We start from the raw sequence: 20,999 nt of genomic DNA on the forward strand, positions 1-20,999 counted from the left end.
GTTATTTTAAGTGTACCTTTCAGGCTACACTAGCTCTTAAGTCTTCTGTTTTCTTCTGAGACTGTTTAGTACCAATTTCTGTTCTATTCCCTAAAAGGTACTTTTCCCCAAACTTATCAGTTACCCGTTCTGGCCATTCAAGGCAAAGGTCCAGGGCCTGTGGTCGGGCTGCTGGAGATGGAGGTTTTTTCCCTCCTTCTGGTCCAGAGTTGAGCGAAGGGAGCAGTACTTTTCTAGTCCTGCTAGGTCACATGGTTACACCACTAGGTGTCGAGAGCCATTTTTACCACCCATTGTCTTGGAGGTACAGAAGACATTTTGGGTGGAGAGCCTGTTTTGGTTAAGGTCAGTTCAATCATATTGTTCAACATATGACATTCAAACAACACATCTCTGCAAATGCTGACCAGTCTTTCCAGGATTCTACGATCTCATTTTTGTTGTTGCAAAATCCCAAATTCCCCACATATATTACTGGACAAAACACATAAAACATAAAACACATAAAACTGCCTCATTACCACAGTACAAAAAGAGGGGTCGCAATTTCAACCAATCACCGCACATGTACTGCATAATATGGTTCAATCAAGCCACACGTCAACAAACGTTTTCCCTCGGCAGTGCATTTTCAAGACAAATTGGACAAACATCTCATATTGACATGCAAAATGGAATAATTGCCGTGGGAAAATCAAGCATTTTTGCCCTCAAATATCACAGAAAATCCCAGCGAAATCCTGGAGGGACTGGTTTACAGATCATTGGCGGGCGGAGACCGAAAGGGCAGTGGCTGGTTGTAAGCATTTCTCTAACATCCCTTTTAAGTTTAGCCCAGGTGACGCCTGTCACACACACAAAGACTAGGACTGTGTCCCAAATAGCACACTATTCCCTATATAAAAACTAGGGCGACCCCCATATAGGGATTAGGTTGCCATTCGGCACACAGCTGAACAGTCTGGGGAAAGCGTTATTCAGTTGGTGAAGGGTCTGGCCAGGCGTTTACTCTGTTAAGCAGGCGTTTACTCTGCATGATAACAGACACACAACGCAGCAGGACTCAGGAGCCTTGGGCAGACTGACTCACTCACTATTTTGGTCTGTCATTTAAGGGGTATTATTCCATGTGAAAGTGATCTAGCTGACAGCTCTCTCCCTTAACGCATCCCACCTTCACCCCACTGCACACAGCCATATATCTGACAGCTGTTCACAACCTTGGCCCAACTCCGGCTCCAAAACATTATCAAACGGCAGCGTAAAAGTAGGTTCCGGGCTTCATCTTTTCATGTCAGAATGAAGGATTTCCACCTGGAACAGCGTGCTCATCCATGGGAGCCTAAACCTGCAGTATTATTTCAAACTCCAGATAACAATCTAAAGACTTTGAAGTCAGAGGAGGTTGGTTTCTATGACAACCATAGACTTGGTACAGTGAGCAATTAAAGTGACTGAGATCCCTGATTTTCAGTTAGAGGCAGTAAAGTAGATATTGTCTTCTGAAACTAGGACTCTTAAATGACACCCCTATTCCTTATTTAGTCCACTGTTTTTGACCAGGGGAAAGGGGATACCTAGTCAGTTGTACAACTGAATGCCTTTAACTGAAATGTGTCTTCCGTATGTAACCCAACCCCTCTGAATCAGAGGTGCGAGGGGCTGCCTTAATCCACTTCCTCAGCATCTGGGGAACAGACCTGCTGTGTCTCAGGGGCATAACGACATATTTTTACCTTGTCAACTCGGGGATTTGATCTAGCAACCTTACGGTTACTAGCCCAACCACTGAGCTACCTGCCGCCCTAGGGCCCATATCTAGTCTGATTAGCTGTAGCTTGGTGTGTGGTAGAGCTGGTGACTATATTAGCTGTACATGCAGGTGACTATGATGATTTATTATGATATTTCCTCCCTTTTCTCTTTCTCACTCGCTCTTCCGTTGTCACCTCAGGCTCCCTGATAATAGCTAGGCTGTAAGACTTAATGCCTGCATAATGAGATGAGTTCTCTGGTGTCACGTCCAATTTGTGTGGAAGCCTCAATGATTATTATTATCTTAGAGACCCGTGCTTTGTTTTTAAATTTACATTTGATTTTAATTTTTACATTTAAAATTATATCACGATGAAGTAATGTGTCTGCTGATGTTGATATTAACACTGACGGTCAGGAAGAGAGAGGCTTGCCTTTTTTCACTTTTGGTGGAGGGGTACTGGAGTTCAAATCCAAACTGTGTGAGATCCAGTAATGGATGTGAAAACTAATGTTAGTCTGTGTCTGTCTGTTTTCACAGGGTCTTCTTCCGTATGCCCACGTAGCCTGGACTGTGCCCGAGCAAGGAGGCATTTCTGCCAGCCGGGCAGCTCACACTGTGGCCCCTGCCTCACCCCGCTGGTAGAGAACTCACATGGCAGATGCATAGTGAAGAGGAGGCCCAGTCACGCCCCTCATTTTGGTAAGTTTACTTACCCTTACTAATGTATTTCTGTTGGTTTTCTACTGCAAGTGTAGGAACATTAAAGCCATACATGTTCAATGTAATCTCGACAACCCAGAACCAAATGTTGTGTGAGCTACTCAATTAGGCTCTGCATGGAGGATGGGGAGGAGTTGTACTAGTGCAGAACCAGGGTGCGTCCTCTTCGGCAGCCCCAGTGACACAAAACCAGCGCACAGAAAGAATTGTTCCATTTCAGTTGTCATATCCCACCATCTCCCAATAGATGTAACATTTTAAGGTTCTCGTTGTCACAGGACACTAGGTTAATGTGAAAAGGAGTTTACGGTGCTCCATTTTAATGTTCTCATTGTCACAGGACACTAGGTTAATGTGAAAAGGAGTTTACGGTGCTCCATTTTAATGTTCTCGTTGTCACAGGAGACTAGTTTAATGTGAAAAGGAGTTTACGGTGTTCCATTTTAATGTTCTCATTGTCACAGGACACTAGGTTAATGTGAAAAGGAGTTTACGGTGTTCCATTTTAATGTTCTCGTTGTCACAGGACACTAGGTTAATGTGAAAAGGAGTTTACGGTGCTCCATTTTAATGTTCTCGTTGTCACAGGAGACTAGTTTAATGTGAAAAGGAGTTTACGGTGTTCCATTTTAATGTTCTCGTTGTCACAGGAGACTAGTTTAATGTGAAAAGGAGTTTACGGTGTTCCATTTTAATGTTCTCATTGTCACAGGACACTAGGTTAATGTGAAAAGGAGTTTACGGTGTTCCATTTTAATGTTCTCGTTGTCACAGGACACTAGGTTAATGTGAAAAGGAGTTTACGGTGCTCCATTTTAATGTTCTCGTTGTCACAGGAGACTAGTTTAATGTGAAAAGGAGTTTACGGTGCTCCATTTTAATGTTCTCGTTGTCACAGGAGACTAGGTTAATGTGAAAAGGAGTTTACGGTGTTCCATTTTAATGTTCTCGTTGTCACAGGAGACTAGTTTAATGTGAAAAGGAGTTTACGGTGTTCCATTTTAATGTTCTCGTTGTCACAGGAGACTAGTTTAATGTGAAAAGGAGTTTACGGTGTTCCATTTTAATGTTCTCGTTGTCACAGGAGACTAGTTTAATGTGAAAAGGAGTTTACGGTGCTCCATTTTAATGTTCTCGTTGTCACAGGAGACTAGTTTAATGTGAAAAGGAGTTTACGGTGCTCCATTTTAATGTTCTCGTTGTCACAGAGACTAGTTTAATGTGAAAAGGAGTTTACGGTGCTCCATTTTAATGTTCTCGTTGTCACAGGAGACTAGGTTAATGTGAAAAGGAGTTTACGGTGTTCCATTTTAATGTTCTCGTTGTCACAGGAGACTAGTTTAATGTGAAAAGGAGTTTACGGTGTTCCATTTTAATGTTCTCGTTGTCACAGGAGACTAGTTTATTGTGAAAAGGAGTTTACGGTGCTCCATTTTAATGTTCTCGTTGTCACAGGACACTAGTTTAATGTGAAAAGGAGTTTACGGTGTTCCATTTTAATGTTCTCGTTGTCACAGGAGTCTAGTTTAATGTGAAAAGGAGTTTACGGTGCTCCATTTTAATGTTCTCGTTGTCACAGGAGACTAGTTTAATGTGAAAAGGAGTTTATGGTGCTCCATTTTAATGGCATGATGCTATTAGGTTTAGTCTCTCCCTTCCAGGCCCCCACAGCCTCTGACTTTAACGAGTGTTAATTATGCTGCTAGGTGATGCGTCATCAGGGGAATGAGAGATGATCACTCAGGAAAAAGGTCAGTTTCAAGAGTTAGAGCAATGGAATAGATTCATATGGTTTTGTCCAAAATGAAAGTGGTACCGATAGAAAACAATTGACAACAACAAAGACTGAAACGGAAATCGATTTAGATTAGGGATCATTTCACCTGATTCACCATCTGTGTGAGATGCATGGCTGTCTGGCCTGAACCCGGTATCTTAAGGCTACGTTCATCGTTAGAATCTTCAGAATGAATGTGACACTGCCTACAAATACTAACTTGGCCATTTCTTTGCATAACTATCCAAGGATATAAAACCACAGGATTCAAATGAAAACCGAGATGACTGTATTCAAATATATAAATACATTATAGACTTCATAGGCCTATATATTTGAATGATATTGAAATCAATTTCATGTTAATTCAATTGAGTTTTATTTCACTATTTGTATGCTACTGTTTCAATATATTTCATAATGTGTAGCCTAACTTGCAATGATAAGCCACCTCAATATTTGTAGCCTTTAGGTGATAGGCTAAAATCTCTCTATGAGCTGATCTGTCATCATTGTAATAATTATAATGTTAAGGTAAGATTGGAAAGGTAGAACACTGATCCGAGAGCAGTGCTTCCTTTCTTTTGATACTATCTGTATTGTAACATGCCTCAATGACTCACTTAGCAAACATTCTCTCTGCGTGGTGTTTTGGTAAACTCATGTTACATCTTCGGCCGATGTAGGAAAGATGCACCGTTAAAACATTCTTAAGCCTAAGTTCCATTACTGTTGGGAAACTGGTCTGTAGTAAGAGATGTAATAGAGAGAGATACCGGCTACCAGTGTTAAGTGCTGAGCAGCCCACTGGCCTGTATTAGATCCCACTCAGCTCTGAAGTCAGCTCTGACTCACTCACCGCCTACCCACTGGGTACAAACTGATCAATTCAACGTTGTTTCAAAGTCATTTGTCAACGTATTGTGATGTGGAATCTTCTTTGTAAATGAATTGGATCGGAAAAAGTCATCATCATCAACTGTTTTGAGGGTGAAATTTCAACCACAAGATTATATCATCATGGTAACCAAATTTCAACAGACAACCCTTCACTAAAATATGTTGAATTTGTACATTTAAAAAGTCTGATTTCAACATATCCACTATCAGAAGAAATAAACAATGGGCTGAGCAGCACCTCCGACTGAAAATTGATGTATCTACAGCTACAGTGTCCTTTCGGTCTCCCATCCAGGGTTTAAACCAAGCCCAGCTTAGCTATGATATTTGTCAGTGACTACTACCAGTGTGCTATCGTGAGAATGATTATTGAGTGATCTCCACTTAAAAACAAAATACATCCACGGTTGCTATCAAAGTCATTCCAAAGGGTAGGTTTAACAGAGAAAATAAAATGTGATCATACTTTATCACTCACCAATGGTGCTATTTAGACCTATTTTTTATTTATTTAACTAGGCAAGCCAGTTAAGAACAAATTCTTATTTTCAATGACGGCCTAGGAACAGTGGGTTATCTGCCTTGTTCAGGGGCAGAACAACATATTTTTACCTTGTCAGCGTGGGGATTTGATCTACTAGTCCAATGCTCTAACCACTAGGCTACCTATAGCATTTGATGTCATCAACAGCAGTTGTTTGAATTCAAGCCAGAATTCAACTAAAATAAACAATACAAGAGGTTTCAAGCTCTGATTTCAAGCTCTGGTTGATTTCAAATGTAATGATATTTAATGATATTAAATTTGATTGTCAACGCAACCAAATATCAACATTTGATTGAGATTCATCTGCTTGGATAGTTATAAATGTGCCACTGACTTAGTCTCGCTTTAATTCCAGTTTGTCTACAAATGAATAATTGATATGTTGGATTCACATCTCCTTCTCAACCAGAAATCAAAGTTAAAGAATAGAACTCAATCAAATCAAACTGTATTTAAAGTTTATACTATAACTTGGATTTTTGGTTGAGATGGACACATGAATCCAACATAGGTTGTAATCTCATTGATCAACGTCTCATCCAAATATTATTCACATGGAAATGACGTAGTGTTCCAAGTTGTTAGGCTCAACAGCTCTGACTGCCTCCTGAAGCTGGTGGAGAAAAGACCAAGAGTGTGAAAAGCTGTCATCAAGGCAAAGGGTGGCTACTATGAAGAATCTAAAACATTACATATATTTTGATTTAACACTTTTTTTGGTTCCTATATGATTCCATATGTGTTATTTCATAGTTTTGATGTCTGCACTATTATTCTACAATGTAGAAAATAGTAAAAATAAAGAAAAACCCTTGAATGAGTAGGCGTGTCCAAACTTTTGACTGGTACTGTGTATATTTGTTTGAGATACCTACTCATTCAAGGGTTTTTCTTTATTTGTACTGTGTGTGTGTGTGTGTGTGTGTGTGTGTGTGTGTGTGTGTGTGTGTGTGTGTGTGTGTGTGTGTGTGTGTGTGTGTGTGTGTGTGTGTGTGTTGTTTGTTTACTACCGTTCAAAAGTGTGGGGTCACTTTTGAAAGAAAAGCTAATTTTTTTGTCCATTAAAATAACATCTAATTGATCATAAATACAGTGTAGACATTGTTAAAGTTGTAAATAACTATTGTAGCTGGAAACATCTGACTTTAAAAAAATGGCATATCTACATAGGCATACAGAGGCTCATTATCAGCAACCATCAATCCAAGTGTATCATTTTAAAAGGCTAATTGATCATTAGAAAACCCTTTTGCAATTATGTTAGCACAGCTGAATACTGTTGTCCTGGCTAAAGGAGCAATAGAACTGGCCTTCTTTAGACTAGTTGAGTATCAGGAGCATCAGCTTTTGTGGGTTCGATTACAGGCTCAAAATTGCCAGAAACAAAGAACTTTCTTCTGAAACTCGTCATTCTATTCTTGTTCTGAGAAATGAAGGCTATTCCATGCGAGAAATTGCCAAGAAACTGAAGATCTCGTACAACACTGTGTACTATTCCCTTCACAGAACAGCACAAACTGGCCCTAAACAGAATAGAAAGAGTGGGAGGCCCCGGTGCAAAACTGAGCAAGATGACAAGTACATTGGAGTGTCTAGTTTGAGAAAGACACCTCACAAGTCCTCAACTGGCAGCTTCATTAAATAGTACCAGCAAAGTCTCAAATTCAACGGTGACGAGGCAACTCCGGAATGCTTGCCTTCTAGGCAGTGTTGCAAAGAAAAAGCCATATCTCAGACTGGCAAATAAAAATAAAAGACTAAGATGGACAAAAGACCACAGACACTGGTCAGAGTAACTCTGCCTAGAAGGTCAGCATCCCGGGTTTGCCTCTTCTCCCTCACACACACACACACACACACACACACACACACACACACACACACACACACACACACACACACACACACAAAGGATGTCCTCTGTTTTTCACAGAAAATACAGGTTCTTGCTAAGCTTCTAGATGATATACGTTTCTGATTTTCTTTATCCAAGGAACACAAGATAATTTGAGTCATCTGTGGTCTGCTGAATACAATAGTTGAATTGGACTGAATAGGAAGGATTGATTACAGGGTTCCCAGCAGATGGATCTATACTAATGTATTATTCAGTTCTTAGAAGCCACAGGTGAACCCATCTGTAACCTTAGATGACTGGGCACTTTGCTTCTCTGACCTGTGAGCAGAGCTGTTCATTTTGTTTTTTTCTCACAATTTTGTCTTTTCTCACTATTGTTTATTTATTTTACTTGCTTTGGCAATGTAAACATACAGTATGTTTACCATGCCAATAAAGAAAAGCACCTTTTTGAATTGAATTGACATTTTGTGACATATCTCTCTCTCTCTCTCTGTATCTCTCTCTGTTCCCTCCTCTCTTTATCTCTGTACTTCTCTCTGCTCTCTCTTTCTCAATCACTCTCTCTCTACAGTATTTCTTTCTCCCTCTCTCATTATCTCTGTATCTCCCTCCCGCCCTCTGTACCCTTCACCCACACGCTCAGAGCAGCACTGCGTGACAGAGAGGCTGACCCATCCACCCACGTACTGCACCACACTTACTCACCTACTCTCACCAATACCCACACACTTTCTCACATACATACCGCACCCCTCACTCACTCTGATTCAGCCAGCATTACTGTATCACTGGCTTACTCAGTCTAAAATACGCCGGGACACACACTACAGAACCACACGCTGCACCATGCATCAGTCAGTCTGTCTCCCTGGCACACAGAGCCTCATCATAACTGTATGATGGATCACACACCAATCCAATGTAAACATGCAGTGTGTTCTCTCCGCCAACACAAAGCTCTTTGATGCTTGTAATAGGCTACAGTTTGTTTGCGCAAGGCTTTTGTACTTGATGAGCGATTTGTCAATTCACTTGTTGTTTATAGGTGTTTTTTCACACTTGCCACATGGGGACAGCATGGAGTGGTTCCTTCTGTCTGGCATTCCTCCCAGCCCTGAGTACCAGTATGTGGCATATGGATGGAGTCACGGAGATACATACATTACATTTATATATATTATGAAATATTACAAACTGCATTGTTTGAGCCCTTATTGCCGATTTGACTGACAGCCGTGGTATATCAGACCGTATACCACGGGTATGACCACATTTATTTTTACTGCTCTAATTACGTTGGTAACAAGTTTATAACAGCAATAAGGCACGTCTGGGGGGGTTGGTGGTATATGGTCAATATACCACGGCTAAGGGCTGTGTCCAGGCACTCCGTGTTGCATCGTGGATAAGAACATCCCTTAAGGATGGTATATTTGCCATATACCACACCCCATTGGGCCTTATTGCTTCATTATAAAACAGGTTGTTTGGATCCTGAATGCAGAATGGTTGTTATTCACCACGATCCCCGTGTAATGCATGTTATTAGTTCCATTTGAATGATCAATATGCATCCACTGTCCCACAGTCCAGCCAGACAATTGATCAACTTCATCTCCCCTGGCATCTAGACACTCATAGCCTAGCATTTGGTTTGCAACAGTTTGGGTTGGTTCGTTCCCGGGCTGTAAAACAACCGGCCGTGATCAGGAGTCTCATAGGACGGCGCAATTTGGCCCAGCGTTGTCCGCGTTAGGGGAGGGTTTGGCCCAGCGTTGTCCGGGTTAGGGGAGGGTTTGGCCCAGCGTTGTCCGGGTTAGGGGAGGGTTTGGCCCAGCGTTGTCCGGGTTGGCCCAGCGTTGGGGAGGGTTTGGCCCAGCGTTGTCCGGGTTAGGGGAGGGTTTGGCCCAGCGTTGTCCGGGTTAGGGGAGGGTTTGGCCCAGCGTTGTCTGGGTTAGGGGAGGGTTTGGCCCAGCGTTGTCTGGGTTAGGGGAGGGTTTGGCCCAGCGTTGTCTGGGTTAGGGGAGGGTTTGGCCCAGCGTTGTCCGGGTTAGGGGAGGGTTTGGCCCAGCGTTGTCTGAGTTAGGGGAGGGTTTGGCCCAGCGTTGTCTGGGTTAGGGGAGGGTTTGGCCCAGCGTTGTCTGAGTTAGGGGAGGGTTTGGCCCAGCGTTGTCCGGGTTAGGGAGGGTTTGGCCCAGCGTTGTCTGAGTTAGGGGAGGGTTTGGCCCAGCGTTGTCCGGGTTAGGGGAGGGTTTGGCCCAGCGTTGTCTGAGTTAGGGGAGGGTTTGGCCCAGCGTTGTCCGGGTTAGGGGAGGGTTTGGCCCAGCGTTGTCTGGGTTAGGGGAGGGTTTGGCCCAGCGTTGTCTGGGTTAGGGGAGGGTTTGGCCCAGCGTTGTCTGGGTTAGGGGAGGGTTTGGCCCAGCGTTGTCTGGGTTAGGGGAGGGTTTGGCCCAGCGTTGTCTGGGTTAGGGGAGGGTTTGGCCCAGCGTTGTCTGAGTTAGGGGAGGGTTTGGCCGGGGTAGGCTGACACTCATACCTGTGCAGCATTGTTGCAGCTTTTTTCTTGGCTTGGCTTCGGTATTAAGAAAAGCCCTTAGTCGGGTATTATTCTCACGATAATCCCCGGATTCTCCTGCCTTAATGCTTAATGGTGCATTTACATGACATTATGTAATTCCGTATGGCAGCCATGTTGGGTCCCTATGAAAATGTATTTCTCTGGAGTCAAGTAGCAGAGACTCAATATTTCCTTTAGTCAGCAGTGCTGACAGCATTTCTATTAATAAGATTATACCATGCATTCAGTAAAGTATTCAGACCCCTTCACTTTTTTCACTTTTTGTTACGCTACGGCCTTTTTATCAAATTGATTAAATTGTTTCTTTCACCCTCATCAATCTACACACAATACCCCATAACAACAAGACAAAGCAAAAACATGTTAGACATTTTTGCTAATTTATAAAAAATTGAAAACAAAAATATTTAAAACATAAACATACTTATTTACCTAAGTATTCAGACCCTTTGCTATGATAATCAAATTGTGCTCGGTGCACCTGTTTCCATTGATCATCCTTGAGATGTTTCTCTAACTTGGAGTCCACTTGTGGTAAAGTCAATTGATTGGACATGATTTGGAAAGGCACACACCTGTCTATATAAGTTCTCACAGTTGACACTGCATGTCAGAGCAAAAACCAAGCCATGAGGTCAAAGGAATTATCTGTAGAGCTCCGAGACAGGATTGTGTCGAGGCACAGATCTGGGGAAGGGTACCAAAACATTTCTGCATCATTGATGGTCGCCAACAACACAGTGGCCTCATTCTTAAATGGAAGAAGTTTGGAACCACCAGGACTCTTCCTAGAGATGGATGCCTGGCCAAACTGAGCAATTAGGGGAGAAGGGTCATGGTCAGGGAGGTGACCAAGAACCTAATGGTCACACTGACACAGCTCCAGAGTTCCTCTGTGGAGATGGGAGAACCTTCCAGAAGGACAACCGTCTATGCAGCGCTCCACCTATCTGGCCTTTATGGTAGAGTGGCCAGACGGAAGCCACTCTTCAGTAAAAGGCACATGACAGCCCACTTGGAGTTGGCAAAAAGGCACCGAAAGGACTCTCAGACCATGAGAAACAAGATTCTCTGGTCTGATGAGATTGAATTGTTTGGCATGAATACCAAGCGTCATGTTTGGAGGATACCTGGCACGATCCCTATGGTGAAGCATGGTGGTGGCAGCATCCTGTGGGGATATTTTTCAGCGGCAGGGACTGGGAAACTAGTCAGGATCAAGGGAAAGATGAACAGAACAAAGTAGAGATCCTTGATGAAAACCTGCTCCAGAACCTACAGGGCCTCAAACTGAGGCGAAGGTTCACCTTCCAACAGGACAACAACCCTAAGCACACAGCCAAGACAATACAGGAGTGTCTTTGAGTGGCCCAACCAGAGCTCATACTTGAACCCCATCAAACATCTCTGGAGAGACCTGAATATAGCTGTGCAGTGATGCTCCCCATCCAACCTGACAGCGCTTGCGAGGATCTTCAGAGAAGAATTGGAGAAACTCCCCAAATACAGGTGTGCCAAGCTTGTAGTGTCGTACCCAAGAAGATTCAGTGATGTAATCGCTGCCAAAGGTGCTTCAACAAACTACTGAGTAGAGTAAAGGGTCTGAATACTATGTTAATGTGATATTTCCATTTTTTCAAAAGTTTCTAAAAAACAGTTTTTGCTTTTCATTATGGGGTATTGTGTGTAGATGGGGGGGAGGTGGGGGGGGGCTATTTAATCCATTTTAGAATAAGGCTGTAGCGTAACAAAATGTGGGAAAAGTCAAGGGGTCGGAATACTTTCCAAATCCACTGTATAGTATGAATAGACGCTGGATCTATTCAGTACAGTGACTATGACTGTATTTCATAGTGTTTCATTCTGTATGGATATAAGTAGTTGATTTAGGTGTAGCCTATGTTGTCAGCATCTGATGACTGATTTGTTGTGGACAATCAGCCTCCATAGGCACTCTGTATGGTGTAGTATGAGGTCATCATTGGTAATTGTAGATCTGAGTCAAACCTGGAATCATTGGGATGGTTGAGGACGATTCATTATCTCCCTCCTTTCCTCCTCTCCTCTCCTCTCCTTCACTCGCATGGAAAATGTGAAATTCCATTAGAAATGCACAAATCATTAGAAATGTTGCCCCATCATTGTGTAATCATTGAAACCCAGTGACCCACATCTTCGGTCTCCTTTTTGATGCAGGCAAAGTGACCACTTTCCCTGAAGTGGACGAGGAGATAGACTTCCTGTCCACCATCATCAGCCAACAGGAGACTGAATCAGGTTTCAGACATCCAGGTGAGAGGACAAACCTTTGGCCCGTCCCAAAGGGTGTTACTTCAGAAGGTTTGATTGACTAAGATTTTACTAATTGCATATAGTATTAACATAATGTGACCAGTAATACCATACCATTTGCTAAGTTAGTAGTAGATGTCGTTTTGCCTTGCTATCAATTACCATTTAATTATATTTTATTTTTGTATCTCCTTCTAGCTTCTTCCTTTCAGGATGTTCCTAAAGTCAAGGAGGAGGAGGATGACAGATCAATGATCCTCACCCAACGGCCTACCACAAAGCAGCCTACTACACACGGCGCCACCACAGCCCCTCCACCCACCTCTATCACTACAGCCAACACCACCACTACCAGCCACTCCACAGCAGTACGCAGCGGTCCCCTGATCATCCCTTACCCCTCCAACAGCCGAGTGTTTATCAGTATGTAACCTTAATCCTTGTTAATGATTTTCAGTCCCAGTTGACCCATTTTTTGAATGACAACCATGATTCCCTGATCTGTGTTGAGAATTAATTTCTCCGCATCCTGCTGCTCTTGTGAATGCTGCTCTGACTGACACTGCTCTTGTAAATGCTGCTCTGACTGACACTGCTCTTGTGAATGCTGCTCTGACTGTCACTGTTCTTGTGAATGCTGCTCTGACTGTCACTGCTCTTGTGAATGCTGCTCTGACTGTCACTGCTCTTGTGAATGCTGCTCTGACTGTCACTGCTCTTGTGAATGCTGCTCTGACTGACACTGCTCTTGTGAATGCTGCTCTGACTGTCACTGCTCTTGTGAATGCTGCTCTGACTGTCACTGCTCTTGTGAATGCTGCTCTGACTGTCACTGCTCTTGTGAATGCTGCTCTGACTGTCACTGCTCTTGTGAATGCTGCTCTGACTGTCACTGCTCTTGCCTATTAATATTGACAATTTGCAGATGGACTCTTTCCTGTCCTCCTTTCTCGTACATGGGTGAATCTTAATTGTATTTCCTTGTTTCATCACACCGTCCCTCCTCGTCTCCCTCTCTAAGCACGTTCAAGTAGAAGATCGGAGGTTCCAAGGACAAAGGATGCGAGGAATCAAGGAAATAATCTCAGCAAAAAAAGAAATGTCCTCTCACTGTCAACTACGTTTATTTTCAGCAAACTTTAATATGTGTATATATTTGTATGAACATAATAGGATTCAACAACTGAGACATAAACTGAACAAGTTCCACAGACATGTGACTAACAGAAATGGAATAATGTGTCCTTGAACAAAGGGGGGGTCAAAATCAAGTGTCAGTCAGTATCTGGTGTGACCACCAGCTGCATTAAGTACTGCAGTGCATCTCCTCCTCATGAACTGCACCATATTTGCCAGTACTTGCTGTGAGATGTTACCCCACTCTTCCACCAAGGCACCTGCAAGTTCCCAGACATTTCTGGGGGCAATGGCCCTAGCCCTCACCCTCTGATCCAACAGGTCCCAGACGTGCGTAATGGGATTGAGATCCTGGCTCTTCACTGGCCATGGCAGAACACTGACATTCCTGTCTTACAGGAAATCACGCACAGAACGAGCAGTATGGCTGGTGGCATTGTCATGCTGGAGGTTCATGTCAGGATGAGCCTGTTGGAAGGGTACCACATGAGTGAGGAGGATGTCTTCCCTGTAATGCACAGCGTGGAGATTGCCTGCAATGACAACACGCTGAGTCCGATGATGCTGTGACACATCGGCCCAGACCATGACGGATCCTACACTTTCAAATCAATCCCGCTCCAGAGTACAGGCCTCGGTGTAACGCTCATTCCTTCGACGATAAACGCAAATCTGACCATCACCCCTGGTGAGACAAAACCACGACTCGTCAGTGAAGAGCACTTCTTGCCAGTCCTGTCTGGTCCAGCGACGATGGGTTTGTGCCCATAGGCAACGTTGTTGCCGGTGATGTCAGGTGAGGACCTACCTTACAACAGGCCTACAAGCCCTCAGTCCAGCCTCTCTCAGCCTATTGCGCACAATCTGAGCACTGATGGAGGGATTGTTTGTTCCTGGTGTAACTCGGACAGTTGTTGTTTCCAACATGTACCTGTCCCGCAGGTGTGATGTTCGGATGTACCGATACTGTGCAGGTGTTGTTACACGTGGTCTGCCACTGCGAGGATGATCAGCTGTCCGTCCTCTCTCCCTGTGGCGCTGTTTTAGCAATTTATTGCCCTGGCCACATCTGCAGTCCTTAATGCCTCCTTGCAGCATGTTTAAGGCACATTCACGTGGATGAGCAGGGACCCTGGGCATCTTTCTTTTTGTGTTTTTCAGAGTTAGTAGAAAGGCCTCTTTAGTGTCCTAAGTTTTCATAACTGTGACCTTAATTGCCTACTGTCTGTAAGCTGTTAGTGTCTTAACGACCGTTCCACAGGTGCATGTTCATTTAAATGTTTATGGTTCATTGAACAAGCATGGGAAACAGTGCTTAAACCCTTTACAATGAAGATCTGTGAAGTTTTGGGGATTTTTACGAATTATCTTTGAAAGACAGGGTCCTGAAAAAGAGACGTTTCTTTTATTTTGTTGCCGAGTTTACAATTGAGATGCACCCCACAAACACCAACTTCCTTACTGTCTCCCCACCTGATCTGTTCCTGGTATTCTGGGTAATATGTCTTCCTCTGCCAGATGTTTCTTCCTCTTCTCCTGACAGCCTTTCTCTATCTCTTCACAGTCATGACCAGTGTGTTTTTGGTTGTGGGGTCTGTTGCCTTGCTCTTGGCTGCTGTCTGTTGGATCAGGTAAAACTCTACATCTGTTTTGCACTGATACCAGCTATGTGGAAGAATGGTCTGCGATAACTGTGATACGTGGTTGTTGTTCCCTACTTCACTTAGTTAAATGTACTGACTCATTTTAATAATTGTCATGTAGTTTAATGATGTGGTTATGGGAAACTGACCATGATGTCCCCCATCTTATCCCAGGTTGCAGAGAGGTGTGCGGCTGGCTCAGAAGGTCGACTACCCGGCCTATGGGGGGATGGGGCCCCATTCCTATGACAATGATGTGGTATGTACAGCAGAACACACAATCACACAAAGTCATGGTTACAACAGATTATATTCATGTCAGTGAAGAAAGTTTTTTTGTTTCATGTTAGTTTTATTTATTTTATTTTATATTATTTTATTTCATTAATTGCCATCTGTTTATTTTATCTCCTAAATTTGATTGTTTTACTGTAAAACAAATTTTTATTTTCAATAAATCTAAAGTTTGATTTGATAACATACTAATCACATGGGAACAAACATCTTCTGTACAATAAATTTTATACTGAAACGGCTTCTGGTTGAGAGCCATGTCATCTCTGGCCCTCCCTCTGTGTCCTGCCTGCAGCTTGGGGATAGGAGGTTGGCTCAGAGTGCCCAGATGTACCACTACCAACACCAGAAACAGCAGATGCTCTGCCTGGAGAAGTGAGTCATACCCCCCATGGCCTTCTGTCTGTATGTTAACTAGACATATCTGTCTGCCAGTTTAGTCTGCTCTCTGACCCTGGCTGTCTAAAAATCCATTTCTTGCTTCCTGATTCTCCTTCAACTCATTTCAAAGCTAATTGGTGGAGGTCCAAGGTCCCATGTTTTTTAAGAGGAGGGGGTATGGAGGAAGTAAGCTGTAAATGTTTCCAGACACTGCCCTTGTCTCCCTCCTCTTCCCTCCCTTCTCCTTCCCTGTCCTCCTGTCAGTCTGTATCGGTGTTCTCCTCTGTGAATGGTGGGTTGGGATGTTATGTGATGTGAGTGGATACCTCCATGACTCAGTGTTTTTCCTTTGTCTCCAGACACAGGGATGAACCCAAGGTGCCTGACTCCGGGGCCACGTCAGATGAGGAGAATGAGGATGGGGATTTCACGGTATATGAGTGCCCTGGGCTTGCCCCGGTAAGAGACAGACATACCTGATGCACATACAGTGTGCTGCACAGCCATGCAGTACAATAGCAGACATGGAGAGGCAGCGATGGCTGATATCCAATATATATTTACCTTTAGTTAAATACTGTACATTTAGTTTACATACATTTGTACTTACAATAGGCTACAGATACACACATTTTATTGTTTTAGCTGTGTAATAACTTACTCTTCTCTCCTTTCTTTCGCTCTCTCTTTTTCTATCTTTCTTTCTCGTTCTCTCTTTTCCTCTCTAGACAGGAGAGATGGAGGTGAAGAATCCTTTGTTTGATGACTCCACCCTTTACCTTCAGAGGAGCCACAAGTAACCCTGACAACTCTGGACATTCTGATATGCACCTATAAAACATACCACCCTACATGTACAGGAAGATCAAATCATACTCACTCCCTTGCACACCGACAAACACACATCAGGTTTCTCTGTTTAACCTTTTGACCTGTCCCACGTGATACACTACTTCCACTGAAGGGCTGGTGATGAGGAGGAGGACTGTATGAACGCTATATCTAAATGACCGACTGACGTGAATCTCCTCTTGAAACAGACTGATATCTGGGACCAATGACGTCTCACACTCTCAGAAAACCTACATGATCTTTAAGCTTTCCGTCTGGCCTATCATAACCATGCCTTGTTTTGTTGTATGTTAACTCTGTTATCTCTTGTGGATTCATTCTGTAATATCCTCTGTTTTTTCTGTCAAACATGTGCACAACCAAATACCTGACTGAGAGATTAATGTGTATGATGATGGATACTATTCTCCATGTTCTGCAAGATTCTATACCTGAACTTTTCCAACAAGAAATTCTTGTTTTTGTGTTCTGTTGCAAAATGTTATGCTACGGTGTGCACTAATGAATACCACCCTGCTTCATACGACATATACCGACAGAAAGGTTCAGGAAGAGAGCAGAGAAGGACTACATTGAAAAAATAAATGTGTTATGGGTCTGTGGGTGTATGATTTATTACATTACACAATCTGTGGAGACTAACTTTGAATCTGGCATCATACTTTTGAATGTTACCCAGACCATGACTTACAGTGAACTATACAGGCCAATGTCCAAACCACAAACCTTTAGTAATAGTGAACAGGAAGATTGTGTTGGAGGCAAACATTTTGTGCAGAATGTGAAATTGAATAACCAATCCAGATACAAATTCTCTAAATAATAGACTGCAGCATTACCCAGACTCCTGGACTAAAAAGCATTGATAATCTCAGTTGAAAATTCAGTTGAGGAATAGGCTTAATCTGGGTCTGGGAACTGGTCCTATAAATCATTCTGGAACTGCAGATGTTAGGCCATATGCCTTTGAAACAGAGCTGGAGCACAGTGGGAATATGCCAATTTATCAAACTGTCAATAGTAATTATTGGCTAACTAAATATCTGTGTCCCAATAACACCCTATTCTCTACATGGTGCCCTACTTTTGCCAGCGCATTATCGACCCCGGTCAGAAGTAGTGCACTACAGTATGTGGAGAATATGGTGCCATTAATGACGCATTCCCAAGATCTGGATCAACTCATCTTTGACTTTCTTCATTACCAAAACGTTTTTTTAACATTTTTTTTCTTACATACAAAGGTGATTTTAATGTTTCATAAATGTGCACATGCAGTATGTATGGTAAACTTTTACGTTTTGTTATGTAGCCATTATATTCTCAGTATCAATGGTCCCTCTATGCATGACTTGATGATGCTGTGCTCTGCTGAAAAAGGGATACAATTCAATATGCATTTATGGTCCTTACAAGTTTCTTGTGTAAACTTGCTTATGATGATATTTAAATAACTTGAATGATTTCAAAGGAATTTGGAACTTCTTTACAGAACTCTGAAACAGAGCAACCCCACTATGTACATTCATATACACAGTGCTTGACTTGGGCAGGAGCTTGCCGGAGTACTGGCACCTCAACTGCTTGAGCTCCTGTTCCTCTTCTAGAATATCAGCTCAAAGTATTGTGGAGCTCCTGTTCCTCTTCTAGAATATCAGCTCAAAGTATTGTGGAGCTCCTGCATCTAAACATAAACAGTACCGGCACCCAGAATGAGTACCTGGATCCTATTTCAGTCCAAGTCAAGCACTGAATATACCGTATCAAACAAACGCATGGCTTGTCCCATGATTTGTGATGTTATTTATGTAAATAGCCACTGATGTGTACTGTACAGAGAGATGGCAACCTGGCTCTAATGATGTATTTGTACACATTATTATTCTATATTTCTGATTGCTGTGTCAAATAAACCTTTTTTTCTTTAGCCTAGTGTGCCTCCAAAATGGCACCCTATTCCGTATATAGGGCATTGCTTTTGACGAAAGCCCTATAGTTTTTGGTCAAATGTAGTGCACTATATAGGGAATAGGGTGCCATTTTGGATGTACATTAGAGTCTGTTCAGAAGTTGCCTATTGCGGTTATCTCTCAGGAAAGCGTGTTGTTATTAGCTTTTTTATTTACTTAGGACAACTCCACACAACTATATTTTGGTATTTGTTTCATTAGTCCATTGTTGATATAGTCCCAAAATATTTTGCATTTCAGCAATCAATTTTCAAAATGCATAAATACAGCTGGTATGATGCATCGAGCATCATATGATGCTGCGTTTTGGATCATGATGCAAAATGTGTCATACTGGCTATATTTCTGTATAGTTGTGTATATATATAGAAGTTGTATATCTTCATTGCTGACATACAAAACATTTTGGAACTATATCAACCATGGACTAATGAAAAAAAACAAGAGTTTTCGGGTGGAATTTTCATATAACTGTTCCCCTAACTCTCTGCCTCCACTCTCTCTGAAGAACAGTGAAGTGGTCGGACACATACAGTAATGTGATGCTCTTTGGGTGATGATTTGATTTTCCTTTTTGGTCCTCAAGAACAATGTATGTGAGACAGAAAGAGTATTGGACTCGTAGAATGGACCCATTCATTGACCTAGATTACTGGTAAAGATGAACATCAAACTTAAACCTTCTTTGGCTGTTACCATAAAGTTACATATACCTACATCAATATTGTCCCCTAGGGTTGCAAAATGCAAATAACATTTCCCAGGTTTTCCAGAAATTTTAGTTTGATGGATTGAAAGTTGCTCTTTGTTTTCTCTCATGAATGTGGATGGTTATAAATCTCCAGGACTCCCCTTGTATACAGTAAAACCACCCTCTCTAAATAACGACACACCAGATTGATTAACACACCAACCCTGAGAGATGACCGACCTCTTTTACTACTACTGGAATTGCTGGACATGATGCATGTAAACATTTCAGAGATGAACATTGGAAAATAAATATTTATATTATCTTCACTGCAACATGGTCTGCTGTGCTGTTTTCTTTAATGGTATGATAGACAATCTTGTTGCAAGTTGATCAACTGTCTTGGATCTCATGAGAGAGAAGCAAAATATATGTTAATAGCTGAATCTAGCCTTAAAAACAAGTGATGAGGTAAAAATCATATTGTTATCAGTTCAAGTTTATTCAGTTTTTAGGTAATCCTGACCTCTGGTGGTCAGAGCTGTTATTGCATGTTCTGTTATTGGATTGTTCCCTGAATCCATAGACATTGAGATGATAAAGCAACACCCCCTCAGTATCTAGACCAGAAACTGTTTGCATACGAAATGGAAACCTAATTGTGATGCATATGATTTAATTATAGGAATAACTTATAAAATGCACTATGTGGGGAATAGGGCACCACCTTGGTGTGTAATCTAAATTGACACTAGAAATGAAATCATATGCATCACAATTAGTCAAAGTTACATTTGTATACAGAGGAGTACGGTTGAATTGAGTGACATACAGAACTTTCAATGTACAGTCATTTCTCTGAGACGGGTTGTTTAGATTTAGTATTTGTACAGGGTTTTTGTTTGTGGTTTGTGGTCGACCCAGAAACATTTGGAGGAGAGGGATCCAGGCAGAAATGACTGGGAGCGGCCTCAACTGGTGTGACCTGGAAAAACTTGCCCCGAACCGAGTGAGATGGAGGACATTCATCAACTGCCTATGAAGGGTATGAACTGTACCGTAGAGTATTATGTGTAGCCAAATACTGAGAGAAAAAAATCCTTGAAAGCTTACCCTCAATATTACTGCTGGGAAAGACATTTCCTTGTGCCATTTAAATAGAATTATGAGCCAGCTTACAGGGTTGTGTGATGTTTTTATTTGTGGCAATTTGTCTTGTAAAGGCTGGAATGTCGTCAATGGGACCTTACATGTGATCGGACACTGTGGGTACACATTCATACTTACTCTTCCCTTCTTTAAGTTGTTTTTAAGTTGTGATTTGTCTGTGGTGTTTCTGCATTGGGGACCAAAATGCAATGTTGTAATGGACGTTTAAGTCACACACTATCACAACAATGCAGAAATTAATGTATTTCACGTTTTACCTGTGACATTTTGTGTGTGAACGAACTGGTCCTGTTGTAAGTATAGCCCATCACAGGTTGTTGAACATGTCTTTTCACTGTTGTTTTTATTTTATTTCTTAACTTACCTATTTTTTACTTAACAATTGCACTGTTACCAAATAACTTGCAGTAAAAGCAGTTTTTGCCAG

General features: G+C 42.2%; 1 protein-coding gene across 2 annotated transcripts in view; it reads left to right on the plus strand.

Annotated features, from left to right (window-relative positions):
• Nucleotides 1–17,744, plus strand: part of LOC135513813 (neural proliferation differentiation and control protein 1-like) — a 42,177-nt gene extending 24,433 nt beyond the window's left edge. Inside the window, exons 2-9 of one of the 2 annotated variants that reach the window (XM_064936760.1) lie at nt 2,297–2,458; nt 12,339–12,434; nt 12,633–12,857; nt 15,136–15,202; nt 15,389–15,473; nt 15,804–15,883; nt 16,249–16,348; nt 16,618–17,744. In XM_064936760.1, the coding sequence (XP_064792832.1) occupies nt 2,297–2,458; nt 12,339–12,434; nt 12,633–12,857; nt 15,136–15,202; nt 15,389–15,473; nt 15,804–15,883; nt 16,249–16,348; nt 16,618–16,689 (887 nt within the window). In that variant the 3' untranslated portion in view covers nt 16,690–17,744. The remainder of the gene's footprint in view (nt 1–2,296; nt 2,459–12,338; nt 12,435–12,632; nt 12,858–15,135; nt 15,203–15,388; nt 15,474–15,803; nt 15,884–16,248; nt 16,349–16,617) is intronic. The other variant, XM_064936761.1, reaches the window with a different exon arrangement.
• The last annotated feature ends 3,255 nt before the right edge of the window (nt 17,745–20,999 follow it).

This window comes from Oncorhynchus masou, chromosome 25 (genome assembly GCF_036934945.1).
Source record: "Oncorhynchus masou masou isolate Uvic2021 chromosome 25, UVic_Omas_1.1, whole genome shotgun sequence".
Lineage (NCBI taxonomy): Eukaryota > Metazoa > Chordata > Actinopteri > Salmoniformes > Salmonidae > Oncorhynchus > Oncorhynchus masou.